This window comes from Bidens hawaiensis, unplaced genomic scaffold (assembly GCF_021521415.1).
Source record: "Bidens hawaiensis isolate Kalapana, Puna unplaced genomic scaffold, B.hawaiensis_p1.1 tig00032064_1, whole genome shotgun sequence".
NCBI classification, from domain to species: Eukaryota; Viridiplantae; Streptophyta; class Magnoliopsida; order Asterales; family Asteraceae; genus Bidens; species Bidens hawaiensis.
In genome coordinates, this window is record NW_027495431.1 from 133,047 (window position 1) to 149,922 (window position 16,876).

The 16,876-nt window shown below is 33.9% G+C and overlaps 2 protein-coding genes across 2 annotated transcripts in view; both read right to left on the bottom strand.

The window, feature by feature from the left end:
* The window catches only part of LOC143582909 (protein HOTHEAD-like), a 29,207-nt gene that overhangs the window by 2,303 nt on the left and 10,028 nt on the right, over positions 1-16,876 (bottom strand). The gene's annotated exons all lie outside the window — the stretch shown is intronic.
* On the bottom strand, positions 11,578-16,052 carry LOC143582910 (protein HOTHEAD-like). The gene is made up of 5 exons (XM_077065375.1): positions 15,917-16,052; positions 14,605-15,240; positions 12,720-13,105; positions 12,017-12,483; positions 11,578-11,907 (listed from the first exon to the last, which is right to left on the bottom strand). Exons 1-5 carry the CDS (start codon positions 15,978-15,980, stop codon positions 11,829-11,831), a joined length of 1,632 nt encoding a protein of 543 aa, XP_076921490.1. The 5' UTR covers positions 15,981-16,052; the 3' UTR covers positions 11,578-11,828.

Here is a 16,876-nt window from a genome sequence, read left to right on the forward strand (position 1 = left end):
TAGAAATCTTGTTAAATGTTAGAAATTTTTCGTTTTGGTTTTGGTTCGGGTTCAGGTCGGATCAAGTGATGAATGAATGTATAAGTTTAGATAGAATTAAACTAGTAAGAAAGTAACACTTTACTTTGAAGGACCGTAATAGTCTGATCAAGTGATAAATATATAAGTTTAGATAGAATTAAACTAGTAAGAGAGTAACGCTTTACTTTGAGAAGGACCGGAATTTCTTAAGTGAGCCTGGTGAAGAAGCGGGTCTAATTATCTTGATGACCATGTTTAGCCCGTTGAGGGATAACTAAGGTTTAATAATTTTCTTGCTTATGAAGTTTGAGTTTTTGTATATAAGTACGACTTATTAATCAATGAGAGTTATTGCATTAGGGTTTTGAGTTATATTTCTGGTATAATAAATGTGGTTTATCTTATATTGTGTGTGTTTGCTTCTTTGTTTCGGGTTCTTGATATCTTATATTGTGTGCTGTTAAATGTTGTCTTGCTTTTTATATTAGTTTGATATTTCGACTTACTTGTTATGTTGAATTAGTATTATAGGTTTGATCTCAACTCTATTGATACCTAATTCCATAGGCAATGGTCATTAGGTTGAGTTTGTTATTTATTTCAAAAAAATGTTTTTAAGAGATATATATTGATGGTAAGGTGACTTTCCTAGGTTAAGAGTTTAAATCCTGAAAAATGTATGTATTCGTAGTTTATCGGAGTATTTAATTATAGGTTAGCTTGTCGTTTATACTCATTAGTTCATACAAATGGGAATTATTGTTTCATGTTAATTATATGGCATAATCATGTGTTCAAAAGTGAAGTTAAAATATAGTAGCTGTAAAGAGTGATGCATTAAGATGATTTTTTTGTTTACTTGTGTTACTATTCTTTTGCTATTGACATCCATATGTCATCACAATTTACAGATTTTTTTTATATAATTTAATGAAAGTATTGTAATGTTGTTAGAAATGAAAAAAAATATATATTTATAATTGTTCTTTATACGTATGCATATTTTTAAACGACTTATTACATAATTGTTAGAAATAAATGCATCTTTATCATTAATCCGACATAAATATATAAAAAGTTTTTCTCGTTTTTTTAATAATCTACAAGATCGGATGTGCCATTTAAATTAACAAAAAATTTTTCTATCTTTGTAAGATATTGTAGTGAAGTTGATATATGACTTTTTTCCTCAGTAATCAAAAATGTTTTGTGGTATAGAAATATATGATGTGATATAACACACAATCACACATGCAGTAGTCACTAGTCACATGGCCGCAAATATTAATAGCTTAAAGAAGTGGTTTTAAGGGTTAAGCTAGTTTCACATTTGCCCATTGTAAGAGTTTAGCCTACACAACAAAATATGAAAATTAGTCTTAATTACTTGGATTTTAGAGGATAATGTTTGATAATGCTCGGTTAGTTTGTAATGTTATTTGTGGGAACATTTTTGTTGAATCTGATCATTACTGTTTTGTCAACCTGGACTCTAACGGGTATAAAACTAGTTAGTTATGGTTTCTTCGTTAGTGTAAACACTACAAATAGTTTAAAACAGTTGTACGCATTTTTTGAGTGCATATCATCCGTTAAGAAGTTATAATTCCTTCATCTACTAGGAGAACTTTTTTTATGAATTTAAATAAATAATAACATACTTTAATTTACTGTTTTGCATTTTCTATAACATTAATGATTTGAAGTAAACACTTGTAAAAAATTAAATAAATAGCAACACTTAAACTTAATTGATTTTACCAATAAAAAAGTTTAAAAGATTAACGAAATGCAATTTGGTATTATTAAATAAATAATATTCTATTTACCTACTAGATGTCGACGTAAACGAGCTACACTACGAAATCTTAAAAATATTCATCAAGAACCGTCTGGAGAGAATAAAATTGTAAATATTTTAGAGCCAATAGCGAATGATTTTTCTGAGTGTGAAAAAAAGAGTAAATAGCTAGTTAATTTATATGTAAGAAAAACGTTGACAGTTGGCAATAGTCTATAGCCGTTGCAACCATCAGAACAATCAGTGTCGCTACCCTTCACCTATAGGGGTTCAAGGGACTCCCTTGACTAGTACATGAGGTTATGCAACATGTATCAGTACAATTAAAAGTTACTATCAATTTTATTAACTTGCTAATAAATGAAAATGATATGAAAGCAATAATACAATGAATAAAATTATATTATACCTAATGGTGAAGATATTCATAATTGTAACAAGAAAAGAAGATGTGTGTGCCGAAAGTAAGTCAAGCCACACATTTTATAATAACAATGAACCATTTTCATGATTTGTTTAAAATAAAAAGCTTCATTTCATGGATGGTTGAGTTTAATTTGGTTGAATAAAGTTATTGCATCTTCCTTATTTTCAGTCATAAACGTCAAATCCTTCAGTACAAAGTGTTTTTTCGAAGAGACGTTTTCCCATGCTTATATATATAGACGATGTATACATATATATATATATTGCCGTAAGATATGGCAACGGTTCAAAATCATCTCAACTCAAAACATCTCATCAACACACATAAAATAATATATAATCATATTCCCATTACATTATATATATTCATTATATATATAGATAAAAAGCAAAGCTTGGTGCCACAAACCTTTTAAGCTACTCACTGTTTCCAAGTTTAGATTATTTGTTTTGAGTGGATAACCAATATGTTGAGTTGGTCCGATGGCTATCTTGTATGTGTTTGGTGTGTGCTGGTGCTTCGCAGGTTCGAATCCTGCTTACTGCATATTCAGTTTTTTTGGTTATCTGCAGATTTTTTTTGGTTATTTGCATTGTTGATGTACATTATTTATTTTTTTACACTTTCAAGTTTTTCTAATGCTATAATTTAATAAAATTTAATAGCTAATAATCAATATATTTTTGTTATTTTTTTAATGCTTAGTTTTAATATGTTTTTTTTACTTATTAATTTATGTTTACGATTTAGTTTCGGTACCAATGACACCGACCAAGTTTGCATCGGTTTGAGGCTGCAACGCGTGAGTTTTGTTTTTTTTTGTTCTGCAAGGGTTTGGTTAATGAATTCCTATTTTAGTTTAGTTTCGGTGGTGCCATATTCCTAGACCGATTGAATAATATTGTCAGTTCGTCAACGTAACACACGATTTTTGCTTTTTTAATATGTTAATTTGTAGTATTTGGACATTGACCAATTTGTCTTTTTTATAGATTACATCATCAGCCCGGCGCATCGCGCCGGGGGTATCACCTAGTTGGATATCAATATCAATATTAACTTGTCTAGTACTACACAACAATAACAATTCAATTATAAGCTGGTGTGTTTGGGATTTCTTATTTTAGCTCCTCATAGCTTAACTTATGGTTATCAGTTGGAAAAATTAGGTTTTGTGAGTGTATAATGTATAGGTTATAACTTCGTAACTTATAACTTATGCCTTAAATAAGTTATAAAGATATAAATTAAGGAATCCCAAACACCCCCTAAATCTATACATAGCAAAGTTATTGGTAAACATGAATGAGATGAGTTTGAGGTTTGAAAAACAGAGTGTTAACATCGTTGATGATATAAAACTCTTCACGTGTAACTTGACGTGTTAGAAACTTTGGCTACAAGGAAATTAGTACGGGAGAGATGTAGTCGAAACAAACTGAGTTGCTATTGATTGGTGTCGTTAACTAGTTACATTTTTGTGTTTGCCTCTGTCTTTCTAGTCCTGTTTTCTTGTTTTTTTTTTCGGGTTGTAAACTTGGCTTAGTTGCTTACTGATTTATTTTTATAAATGAGTCGGCACTAAAAAAAATTGAAGAAAAGCAAATTATATTGCCAGTATCTATGAGAATAGAGAGAGTGTGTTCAAGGAGTTCATCCAACTTCAATACAGCAACATGCATACAAAACTAAAAATGTAGACATAGAAATTGCCAATACCAAAAGAAATAGTAACATCGTAACATCGTAACATATAGAAACACATATACGATATGAGAATGTAAGCCCCTAAAAATAAACTCTCACACAAAAATACATTTATTTAATAATTTATCTTATTTAAATGGACAGTAAAAACTAAAAACCTTTCTTATATTTTATGAAAAAATAACTTACTTAGCCTATTTAAGTATACTAAGGATTAAGAAATAAAGATTCTAAACTTGCTTAATTTGTACTAGTTGTGTGATTAGCCATACAAATTAAGAGGGTTTGGATCATTATATATGTAGGGTTTAGATCAAATGCAAATGAATTTAACGTGTTAAATTTGAGAATTAAATAGAGTAATTATATATACAAGTAGCATAATTATGTAATTACATCATCAAGTAATTACATACTTACTCTATAATGTAATTACATAATTATCATACTTGTATATATAATTAGTTAATTACTCTATGATGTAATTACTCTGATTGATTCTCACGTTTAACACATTAATTTCATTTGTACGTTAACCCTCAAAAGTCATCCGCAGGACAGGACACCTGTCCGCCCAAACAACCGGAAGACAGTGCCAGCGGGACAGCTGTCATCAAGTAACTATTCTCTAGGAGAAGGTTCACGATTCTTACTTGGGGAATACATGACATACCAACCAATGAATAAAGGACGCATGGCCAGGTTGTTATAACCGTGCACATGGCCAGGGTGCGATCCGTTTTATCATTGGGCGACACGTGTCCAGGTTGTTATACCCATGCACATGGGACATATAGCTCAATCTATCATAAGATGACACGCGTCTAGGCGGTTATGAGAGATCTTCTAGAAGAGGACAGCTGACCCAATCACTTTCCTACATCCTTCGGCTATAAATACATTGTCAAACGGTATGAGGTACTCATTCACTGACTGCTATTTCTGACTACACTTAGTCTATTTACTTCGGTACTTTCTTCTTTACGAACGTTACTGATTCTCACGCCGGATGGTGGTTACAGGAAGACCCCCCCTCTTGTCCTTCCTGTAACGAGACTCACGATGTCTGTTTTGCAGGTTCCGGTCACTTGACTTCAGGAAGTTGTACTCATATCGTGTTAGTAATTATCGTATTATACCCTGTGGACTCATTGGATCCAGGACCCATACCCGGGAAAAGGATCCGTGTTTCTTCAAAAGGTAACGTAACACAATTTGTAAGGACAAAAGAAACATGAATAAGACTCATGGATTCATCTGACGTTATTAATAAGATAACAAACATAAAAAAACTCTCGTACTACAACAATCGTCGGATCATTACATGCGCCCAATATTTGTTACGGCCTTATGTTACGATACACCGGTGGATTTGCAAGATTCTCATGTTCTATCCTACATCTGTTAGAGTTGGATGAGAATTCAAAGGAAAGAGAAACAGTAAGAAACTAAGTTTTATATCAATCTACCTGTATCCTTCTTTCAATGTCAAAAACGTTAGTTTGAAATTTGAAAAAAACTGAGAGTTAACTTTTTATAATGGCGTCAAATGAGAAAAAAAATAACGCAAAATGTGGAAATGGTGGCAAGAAAATTTAAAGCAAGATTATTATCGGCTAACTGCAAATATGTGAGAGTATTAAAATCCATTTTGCCTTATATATAACGAGGCATTGAAGAATATAAGTTTGTTATGTTTATCCTACAATAGTTGATTAATTCTAGTTAATAGGGGTCTAAATCGAGTTTTTTTACCAAAACGGGGTGTAGGGAAAAAGTATTTACCAAAATAGGGATTTTGAAAATTATTTACCAAAATAGGTATTTTTTAAACAACATTACTTTTCTCACTCATGTTTTTCTTTTGTAAAAATAAATTTTAATTCAAGTAATATAGACAAAAAAAAAAGCTGAAAAATAATATATTGTTATTATTATTTAAATAATTTTTTCATCACTAGTAAAACTATAACAAGATAAAAAAAAGTATTTTGTAATTATTATTTATTTTATTTTTAATTACTTTATCCTTGTTTTTTTTAATTTGAAAATGTTGTAAATGGAAATGATAAAAGAAAAGTAAAAATAAAATATTAAACATAAATATATATTATAAATATTTAAAAGAAATAATAAATACTATTTTCTTTTTCATATTTATATTATACATTTAAAATTAATTGCATTCATATTTATATTATATACACTTATTTGAGACTGAGGTATACTATTACTATTATTATTCATCTCATATGTGCTGCTACTCCTAAAATCTTCTAGAATACCATGTTCGGCTTATTATCGGTAGTTACAAATGGAGTCTTAGTATAACATCCAAGACACCCTCTGCTCTGTTGCAAATAAGGTTTACAACCATAAATATGATTAGGATTTAGGATAAATGTCACAAACTAATTTGATACAGATCCAGACTCGCCCGAAGATGAGGATTAAGGACCTGACCCAGCAACCCGTGGCTAGGATCGGTGCCGGTTCATTATCCACATTCAACCAACCATTTATGTTTTATTTATTTTCAATCATTATCTTTTCAATAATTACCGTCTCTTTACTTCCAAGTTTATCTTTTTAAAACTCTCTATTTAAGAGCTGTAACCCTTGGTTGGATGTCAAGTTATTATTTCCCCACCCTGAACCCTATCAACTCACGTGGCTTAAGAGGGGTAACATCATCAAGGTTACACATCGTTGCTTGGTACAGTTTTCTATTGGTAACGAATACATGGATGAGATATGGTGTGAAGTCCTTCCTATGAACGCATGTCACTTATTGTTGGGACGCCTGTGGCAGTACGATTGACGTGCTAAACATGATGGTTTTCGGAATACCTATTCTTTCAAAACAGACGGGGTAAACATCACACTAGCCCCTCTCAACCCGACCGAGGAAAGCGCCGAATCAATGCTCATATCCGTTTCTATTTTTTCGGGTCTCCGCAAAACGAAAACAAATAAATCCGGGCACATAATCTTCGGCTTACTCATTACCGAAGGAAATCCACTCATCCCAAGAGTTCCGGTTGTAGTACAACCGATAATCACCGAATTTTCGGATGTGTTTCCTGGTGATATCCCAGCCGGTCTTCCCCTCGAACGTGATATCCAACATTGTATTGATTTTCTTCCTGGTGCTAGCATTCCAAACAAACCAGCTTACCGCATGAATCTGAAAGAGTTTGAGGAGCTTCAGTGCCAAGTAACTGAGCTCTTAGATAAGGGTCTTATCCGCGAGAGCATGAGTCCGTGTGCCGTAACGGCTCTTTTGGTTCCAAAACCAGGAGGTAAGTTTCGCATGTGTATTGAGAGTCGTGCAGTTAATAAAATCACAATCAAATACCGTTTCCCAATACCCCGGTTTGATGATTTACTTGACCATTTACACGGGGCTTCGGTCTTCTCTAAAATCGATCTACGCAGCGGCTATCACCAAATCCGGATGCGCCCCGGTGACGAATGGAAAACAGCGTTTAAAACGCGTGACGGATTATATGAATGGATGGTCATGCCCTTCGGTTTGTCTAATGCTCCTAGCACGTTTATGCGCCTCATGAATCATGTCTTTAAGCCCTTCATCGGTCGATGCGTCGTCGTTTATTTCGACGACATTTTGGTTTTTAGCAATAATGTCGAACAACACTTGGTCCACCTCCGCGACATTTTTTTGGTTCTCCGGCAACAAAAGCTATACGCCAATGGTAAAAAGTGCCACTTTCTCACACCCGAGGTTGTGTTTTTGGGTTATCTTGTATCGGGTACAGGAATTCGCATGGACGAATCTAAAGTATCGGCAATTACCACATGGTCGACCCCTACCTCGCTTCATGATGTTCGAAGTTTTCATGGGTTAGCCTCCTTCTACCGCCGATTCATTCGTAATTTTAGTACCATCATGGCTCCTATCACAGAATGCTTAAAAGGCCGAAAGTTTGAGTGGTCATTAGCCGCGCAACGCTCATTTGACACACTCAAACTCGCTGTCACACAAGCCCCGGTCCTTGCCCTTCCCAATTTCGAGCATGTTTTTCAGGTTGAATGTGATGCATCGGTCGTAGGTATTGGCGGCGTTTTGAGCCAACAACAACGGACTATTGCATATTTTAGTAAGAAATTGAGCGACACTCGACGCCGGTTTAGTACATATGATAAAGAGTTTTATGCTATCGTTCGAAGTCTCGAGTATTGGCGACACTATATTCTCCCGGGCGAATTTATTCTCTACTCCGACCACCAGGCTTTAAAATTCATTCAGGGGCAGACAAAACTTAACCCACGATATGCTAAATGGGTTGAGATGTTACAAGATTTCAACTTTGTTATTCGACACAAGTCCGGTGCAGCAAACTCCGTGGCCGATGCCTTGAGTCGTCGCCCGGCCCTTATGACCTCAATCGCTTTTGTGGTGGTGGGTTTTAAATCCTTGTCCTCTTTGTATTAGGATGATCCTGATTTTTGTGACGCGTGGGTCAAAAGTGCCTCAATGCCATATCGAGATTTCGTGTGCCGGGATGGCTTACTTTACAAGGGAGCTCGTCTATGCATTCCGTTCTCTTCATTTCGCGAGGCGATCATTCTTGAGTATCACCAAGGGGCCTTGGCAGGACACTTTGGGCGTGACAAAACAATCGCCTTGGTGCAAGACCGGTTTTTTTGGCCAAAGCTCAGTCGCGACGTGTCGAAAATTTTGAAACGGTGTCGTACATGTCACGTCGCCAAAACGCATCATACGAACCAAGGTCTTTACACTCCGTTACCTACTCCCGAACGGCCATGGGAGGATGTTAGTATAGACTTCGTTTTGGGCTTGCCTCTGACACAACGAAAAAAAGATTCAATCATGGTTGTTGTTGATCGTTTCTCTAAAATGGCCCATTTTCTACCATAGGTCAAGACGTACGATGCTTCACAAGTGGCACGACTCTATTTCGATGAGATCGTGCGTTTACATTGTGTCCCCAAAACAATTACGTCAGATCGGGATGTGAAATTCATTAGTCACTTTTGGCGTACTTTATGGAAACGCTTGGGAGCGAAGCTACAATTTAGTAGCTCCCACCACCCCCAAACCGACGGACAAACCGACAGCTCTTAAATAGAGAGTTTTGAAAAGATAAACTTGGAAGTAAAGAGACGGTAATTAATGAAAAGATAATGACTGAAAATAAATAAAACATAAATGGTTGGTTGAATGTGGATAATGAACCGGCACCGATCCTAGCCACGGGTTGCTGGGTCGGGTCCTTGATCCTCATCTTCAGGCGAGTCTGGATCCGTATCATAATTTCATGAATCAAAAATGAGTATCAGTATCGTACTAGTACAAATGACGAACCGAATTCATTAATCTTATTCAAGCTTTAGACAATCTTAATATAAAAGAAAACAATTTGAAGAAACAATACATAAAAACAACAAAGATGATAAAAAATTCCAAATATAATAATGTTAAACGTTTCTTTTTAATCAATTTTGTAATATAAAAAAAATAATTTGAAAAACAGTTTAAACCAATCTTCGACGTATTCTAAAGAAAATAGAAAATTAATTAACCTTTTTATCCATCTTTTAAATAGAAAATATTTATCCAATGTGAAAAAAGGTACTTTACATTTAAAAAAAAACCTATTTTAATAAATAGTTTTCAAAATCCCTATTTTAGTAAATAATTTTTATCTACACCCCATTTTGGTAAAAAAACTCGGTCTAAATCATAATTGGTTTATTATTTAAAAGGAAGTTTTGTTTTTGGATTACCTAATATCCAAACATGTTCTCTTCAAAACTGTGCAAGGCTTTTTTCTTTACTTCCTTTATTTTCTCTTGTTCTTCCAAAAAACATATGCTGGTTAGCTTTTGGAGCTGCAAAGTAAATCAAGAGCAATTGATATCCATTAGGCTATGTGTTATGGGTTGACAACGTCAACACCACGTAAGCAGGAAGCTGTGAAGTAATGCGTTGTGGGCTAACTAGAGAATAAATAACTGAAGAAAAAAGAAAGTTTGATTGGTGCATTTGGAGGTGGACTCCACTTGGTTTGTGATTTAGGGCATTGCTGTGTTCACATAGACGGGAAACAAAGGTACCCCCCCCCTTTTGACGCCCCGTCTGCTTTCAGTGACGTGGTGTTTATGGCGTTATCAAGCAGGCGTGGCTTGATAACACTCTCAAGCAGCCCGTGATGCATAACAGGACTACAAACCCTTTGGTTGTCAACATGTGATCCCTATGTGACAAAAGTGAACTATGCACACCCTAGTTAAATCATTAATTGCATATACATGCACCTTGCATTTAATGTATTTAACGGTTTGGGTCTATTTTGCTCTAGTGCATATCATTAAATATATTGCAACCGACGGTACTTATTTTCCATGTGTTTTCTTTCTAGTTTACCCCTTTGCAGTCTACATGTGCACATACAGTTTCTTTAACTCAGATATTGTGATTATAGTTAGGCATGACATGAGTGCATGACAATGAAAAATGAATCCGATCTGAAACCTGAGATAACTTGGACGTGTATAAGGTTGGCTAAAACGATATGTGATTACTTTTGAATATTTTTACGGGTGTAAGACAAGTATGAGATTTGGTGATATACACGATTACCCGATTATAAATTCAACTTAATTTTATTTTTATTTATTTATTTTAAGTATGTACCGTATATAAATGTCTGACTGTAGTCCTGGTTCCTATCAACTAGATTTAATTGAAGTATATACGATATATAATTTGCATAATTTATATAAGTACATACATTATAATAATATACCCAAAACCCCACAGGTGATTATCCAATAAACACCTTACAGTTTTAGATCATGAGGTAAACTTTTATAATCGGGTATTAAATTAGGATTACCTAAATCCTATCGTCCCAAGCCCGACCCATCACTATCCCTAGCTAATTATCATGTGCAATTTTTTTCAAGCACATGTGAAAAAATGCATGCACAACTCTACAACACAAGGCTACAACCATTGGGCTCCTGAAGGTTCAATGGCAACTCCCTTGGCCCATCAGAAGGCACCGGCCCATTTTCGTCTTACAGGAGTATGGGGCCCAAACGTTGGCTTAAGAATTGAGATAAATTTTTCACTCAAATCTGTCTTTTCAGTTTTAATTTGTATAACAAAAAGTATACAAATGTAATTCATAAATTTTAAAAATTAAGTTATCTTAAAATAATATATATATATATATATAGGGGAGGGTTTATCCTAAAAATAATTAGTTTCCTAGGAATAAATCATAGCCATTGGATCATATCAATCAATGGTTGAGATTTAAAATTACCAAAAACCGTCATAGTTTCCTAGAATTATTCTTTCACTATAGGTTTTAATGTCAAATGTCAAAATTCTATTGGTTATTACCATTCCTAAGAAACTTCTTTTTATTTGAACCTTTTTCTCTCTCTCTCTATATATATATATATCAATATAACTTCAAAAATATGTAACTTTTAGTATTTAAGGAATGATATTTTATAATTTGTGCTATTATTATTGTTAACATAAAATTGATATTAAGACTTACAAAAACACTTTTGATGATGATAGAAATAATTCACATGTTATAAAAATTGTCTAATCATGTCCATATGCCACATACAAGTCATTCAATACTCAACTTATTCAAGCAATTAAAACAACCAAGGCGACACTTACATTGTTGTAATATTAGTTTATTAGACGACTATTTGCCGAAAAAATGCCATAACTAATCAACGTCGTTGCAGAATTTTATTAAACGAAAAAACCACGGATACACAAATAGATTTATTCTAGCAACATTAACTTAATAAAACACGATGGCATAATAAACACGACCAACATTAACTTGACAATCACGAATCAGCGTATGGTTTGTTTTCGACAGTTTGTTCAGCTGCAAGCCGTTGAGATAGTATAGTAACTCCCATGTACCTGCAAAATGTAATATAGTTAGTAAAAAACAATGATAACTAATTAATACACTATTTATAATTATATAATAAAGTAACATATGTTGTTATTTTTTATAAAATTTAAGCACCTTCCAAGCATCAAAACACTAGCTGCTGGATTAGTCCCAGGAGAATTGAGTATAGTTGATCCATCAATGACTCGAAGATTATCCACACCGATAACCTTATAATCGTCATCAATCACCTGCCCGATATGGCATCCACCATGATAATGCCACATACTCCTTACAGTGTCCCTGCAATGTTGTTCTAAGGAGATACTTGTATTACCGTGTGGAATCAAGTTATACGGTAGTTTCATGTTAAGATCAAGAATATCTTGGTTTGTCATATTGGATAGCTTGTAGTTCGAAAACGCTTCTGTATTAATCGCATCTAGAACGGTTTGAAGCCCCTTAACACATTTTTCCAAATCTTCGGGTTCACTAAAGTAGTTGAATGATACTGATGGATTGTCGGCTGGATCAAGATTTGCAAGCGTTAGTTCGCCCTTAGATAATGGTCCATTAATTTTTTCGATTATGAATCCCCCTTTCTGCAAGAACAAAACGCGCACACATGTCATTTAATATATTTTTTTTCTATAGACTCTCTGTCTGTTCCTTAGGCTCCTAGCCGCTGGTTAGAAGGTTCCCGCTTTTCGTTATATTTAAAAATAAACTAATAAAGTTTATTTTTAAATTTTTTACTATTTTATGTATGAATAATTAAAGCAATGTTTCTTTAATCAATATGTTCAATAATTCAAGTTATATTTAATAATTTAAATACCTCATAGGTATAGCCTTGATAGTCCGAAAGATTCGCGAAGATAAAGTTAAAGCCACTGCCTGCTTCGATATAGCTACCAAACGAAGTAATACCAACAACTTGGAGTATAGATTGCTCGGTCGTATTGGGAGCAGGAACGAATATTACATTTTGCGAGTTATCAGCCATGTCTTTACCAACATAAGGTTGATCAAGCACGACCGTGATGTTAAAGGCTTCAAGTTGGTCTTTTGGACCAATGCCGCTTAACATCAAAAGTTGCGGGCTTCCTAGAGCACCAGCGGACACAATGATTTCATCATCCTTGCAACCTTTAAGGAATGCTGTGTGCTTTATCCCTAATGAATCTTCAAATACTACTCCATAAGCCTTAGGTGTTGATGTTCCTATTGGAATGTAGCAATACATGAACAAATATGTCAAATAAAAGTATTTTTGTTTTGTTCTTAAAAACATTTAATATTTTATAAAATTGTTGTTGCTTGTAGATTAATAAAAGATGTATATATTTATTTATAGATAGATCAGAAAAAAAAAATCAAGTAGATAAACCTAAATAGCTAATCTAATTATCTATTTAAGCTATTAATTAAACTAACAAAAACCCAAGTAGCTTTTAGCTCAAATAGGTTTATCTTCATTAGCCTTGATACCAATTGAAGGTTCAAGCAATATTTAAAATTAGGTTTAAAGGAGAACTTGACAATTCTAGAACAAAACTTTGATCGATCCAAGAATTTATTTTCATGTAGGGTGATAGGCCGTAGACGGGCTTAACACTAATTTTAAAGGGGACGATCAGATTTTCATATATGAATAACTCTAAAGGTTAGGTTCGTCTTTGAATTGGACTCTTTTATTAATTAAACAAAACTCAACACAAGATAACCTAATACAACACCTTATATTTACACCTAACCAAATATTAATCCTATTTTAATAGCAATATTAGTACTATAACACTATTTAAATATATAAAATAAATAAAAACTAAAGTCTAACTAGTTATCAAATTAAACTAAGACTTATTCCATACACTTCTTTCTTAAAGTAGATTGATGTTAATAAATTTTCTTCTTTGCCTGTTCAAAAAGAAACAAAAAGTAAATAAAATAGGTTTAGACTTTTCTCACACTTTTTTATTGAAATATTTTAGTAGACGATATATGCACATATCATTCAACTCTCGAGAATTGTTGGTAATAAGTACTTATCTTGACACTTTCTTTGTTGGTCTAGATACATGACACCTTTAAATTTTGAGCTTAATTAGTGTTTCTAATTATTATTAAATTGATTTTTAATTTTTATATTTTTAACCGTCGGTTTACATTTCTAAGTAAACATTTTTCAAATAATTTATGTAAATATTTTATATATAATGTCTGTACTACTCTTGACAAAGTTGATATTTTCCAAAACTGCATAAAATTAAACTATGCTAACTTACAGATGTAATAAGTTCTATAATCCAACTAAGATCATACACTTCATAGTTTATTCGTGTATTATATGATCAAATATAAATAACTCTTTACATGAAAACCTATAAATAATTAAAATGAGTTCAGTAAACACTGCTAGTTATCTTTTTATTTTTAATAGTTCTTGAAAATTGTCCTTTTTTAACGGTGCAACACATTTTATTTAACAGTTCATCTTTTGATCGTGTTAAAACCGTTTTCCGACTGGTGTAACAATGTTAATGGACGTGTATGTAGTATATACTGACACTAGAATAATTATTATTAGTATATATAGTTTTTGAACTAGAGTAATTATTGTTACGTTATTTCATGCATTTTGCTGTAGTGTAATATTAAATTCTTTAGTTAAAGAAACTATAACGTAATAAGAATTACTCTAGCTAGTTGTACGCTTTTACCTGTAAATAATATTTTATGAACAACTGCATGTAGATAAAGATCAATCCCCTCAGGATTTGCATCCTGCAACAAATCCGCTGCAGTGTGTCGAGTCCCATTCAAATCGAAAAGCGTACCACCCACTTTGGTACCAATGAGATGATCATAAGTGAACCCGTTATCCGGGTCCACCCCCGCTTCCACCAGTGCTGCTCGTAGAGCCGTTTGCCAGCTTTGCACAAACGGCTCAAAAACCATGACTTTTTCCGCCCATTCATACGATTCTAAAATCAAATCAGCATCCGTTAGCTTCGCCTCGACGTTATATTGTTCTTCACCACGCGAGTGAAAACCCGCATTGATTGATGTACCACCTCCTAACACACGAGGCCGTGCATTCACAACGCCTTCGACAATAAATGTTTGGGAGGGTGAATCTGGTGATGTGTCGAAGAAGTAGCGGCCGAAGTTGGACACAATTGTGATGTTTGGATCGTTGTAAGGCGACTTGCCACGTTCGAGTAATAGAACCGAGTAGTTGGCTGATAAGGTGGCGGCTAACGGGATTCCGGCTGTACCTCCTCCTATGATGATGTAGTCATAGAATGAAAAGCTAGGAGCTTCTGTTGCATTATGCATGAATGAGTAGTTTGGAGCTATAGAGAAAAAAAACATAATGTTTAGTAATAAATCAACCATTTTGTAATCATATAAGAACAAATTAAATTAATAGATTAATATTAATTGGTGTAATTTGAGCATAGACAACGGAGCTTCTTTCGTTCGTTTGGATCCAAGCTCGTGGCTAAGTGAAAGAGAGAGAAAATAGACTAATGTAGGTCTGTAAGAGCACCCACAACGGGATACATGCATTCTACATGGTCCGGAATCCAGAACTATGTGAATGTGGAGCAAACTTTATTGATGTGAAGGGAAGTTCATGGCAAAGTCCATGGAAAAGTTTGCAGACAAGGACGAGAGAGGTGGGCCCCCCATCGAACGTGCATAAAAATATATATACCAAATTTAACAATTTTTAATGAGGTTTGTTGTTGTGAAAGAAAATGAGGATTTTTGAGGAAAGTTTGATATAAGAGTCAGAGCTGATGTTACGGTTTACAGATGTTTATTCTTGTCGTTGTTTGAAATCCAGACGCTGTCTAGATCACTATGACACAAGGAAAGAGAGGGGGGAGAGAAAGGGAAGGAAGTGAGGTGAGAGAAAGTGGTCGGTGGTGATCTGGTCACATTGCTTGAAAAAGTTCGCTATTATGAATGCTCTTAAGAGATAAATCAATGATTAAGATTGTGTAAATTAGAGTGTATACGTACGTAATTCAGCCGAGACAAAATCGAGCAAGAAAAGAGCGGTAACAAGAGCACATAAGATCGTCATTCTATATGATCTATGAACCCTCGTGTTAAACAGTGTTGAAGACGATCAATTACATAACTTTTAGGTGATATGTGTGTATGTATGATAGTGGAAAGAGGTTAATTCAAAGCTACATTTATAGTGAAATTAGTGCTAGCTGGGGTAGGTGGAAGTTAATTAAAAGCCAAACCATGATCGAGTAGGTACAATTTTGATATAATTTGAATAAACAAAAGAGGCTGCGTTCAACTAATTTATTTTTAATCTTACCTAATCATGTATTTAATCAAAAGAACGGGCCTCTAAGTAACTGATAAGGTTGTTGTTTTATGACCTTGAGGTCATTAATTTTAGCTATGGAACCAACCTCTTACACAAAAGTGTAGTGTAAAACTGCGTACTTCAGATCACTAAACGATCCGGACCCACCCTGGGCCCTATGTAAATGTACAAGGAAGCCTCGTGCATTGGGTATGCCCTAATCATGTAATTAAATAAAGCTGACGTTAAGTGATATCGTTTGCAAGTATAGGTTCAAAACTTCAAATAATGGCATAACCAAACTTTATGTTTCTTTTGAAATAATAGAGATAAAAAGTTAAAAGTAGGATAGTTATAAAAGTAATATATATATATATATATAGAGAGAGAGAGAGAGAGAGAGAGAGATCTTATACCTCATTATGAGGATGCAAGTTCAAATGATTTTTTTCTTCTTCCAGGAATGCTGTTAAACAGAAGTGTGTCACAAATAGGCTATAGAATGATTAGGCCAAGACAGCGCCTACATGCTTGAATGTAAAGTCGATTTGCTATCTACATGTTTAGAAATAGGCTCCTTCATATATAACCTTGATGTGTGCTTGACTGCTTGATCATATGATTCACGGGTGTCTAATTATCATAAAATGTCACCA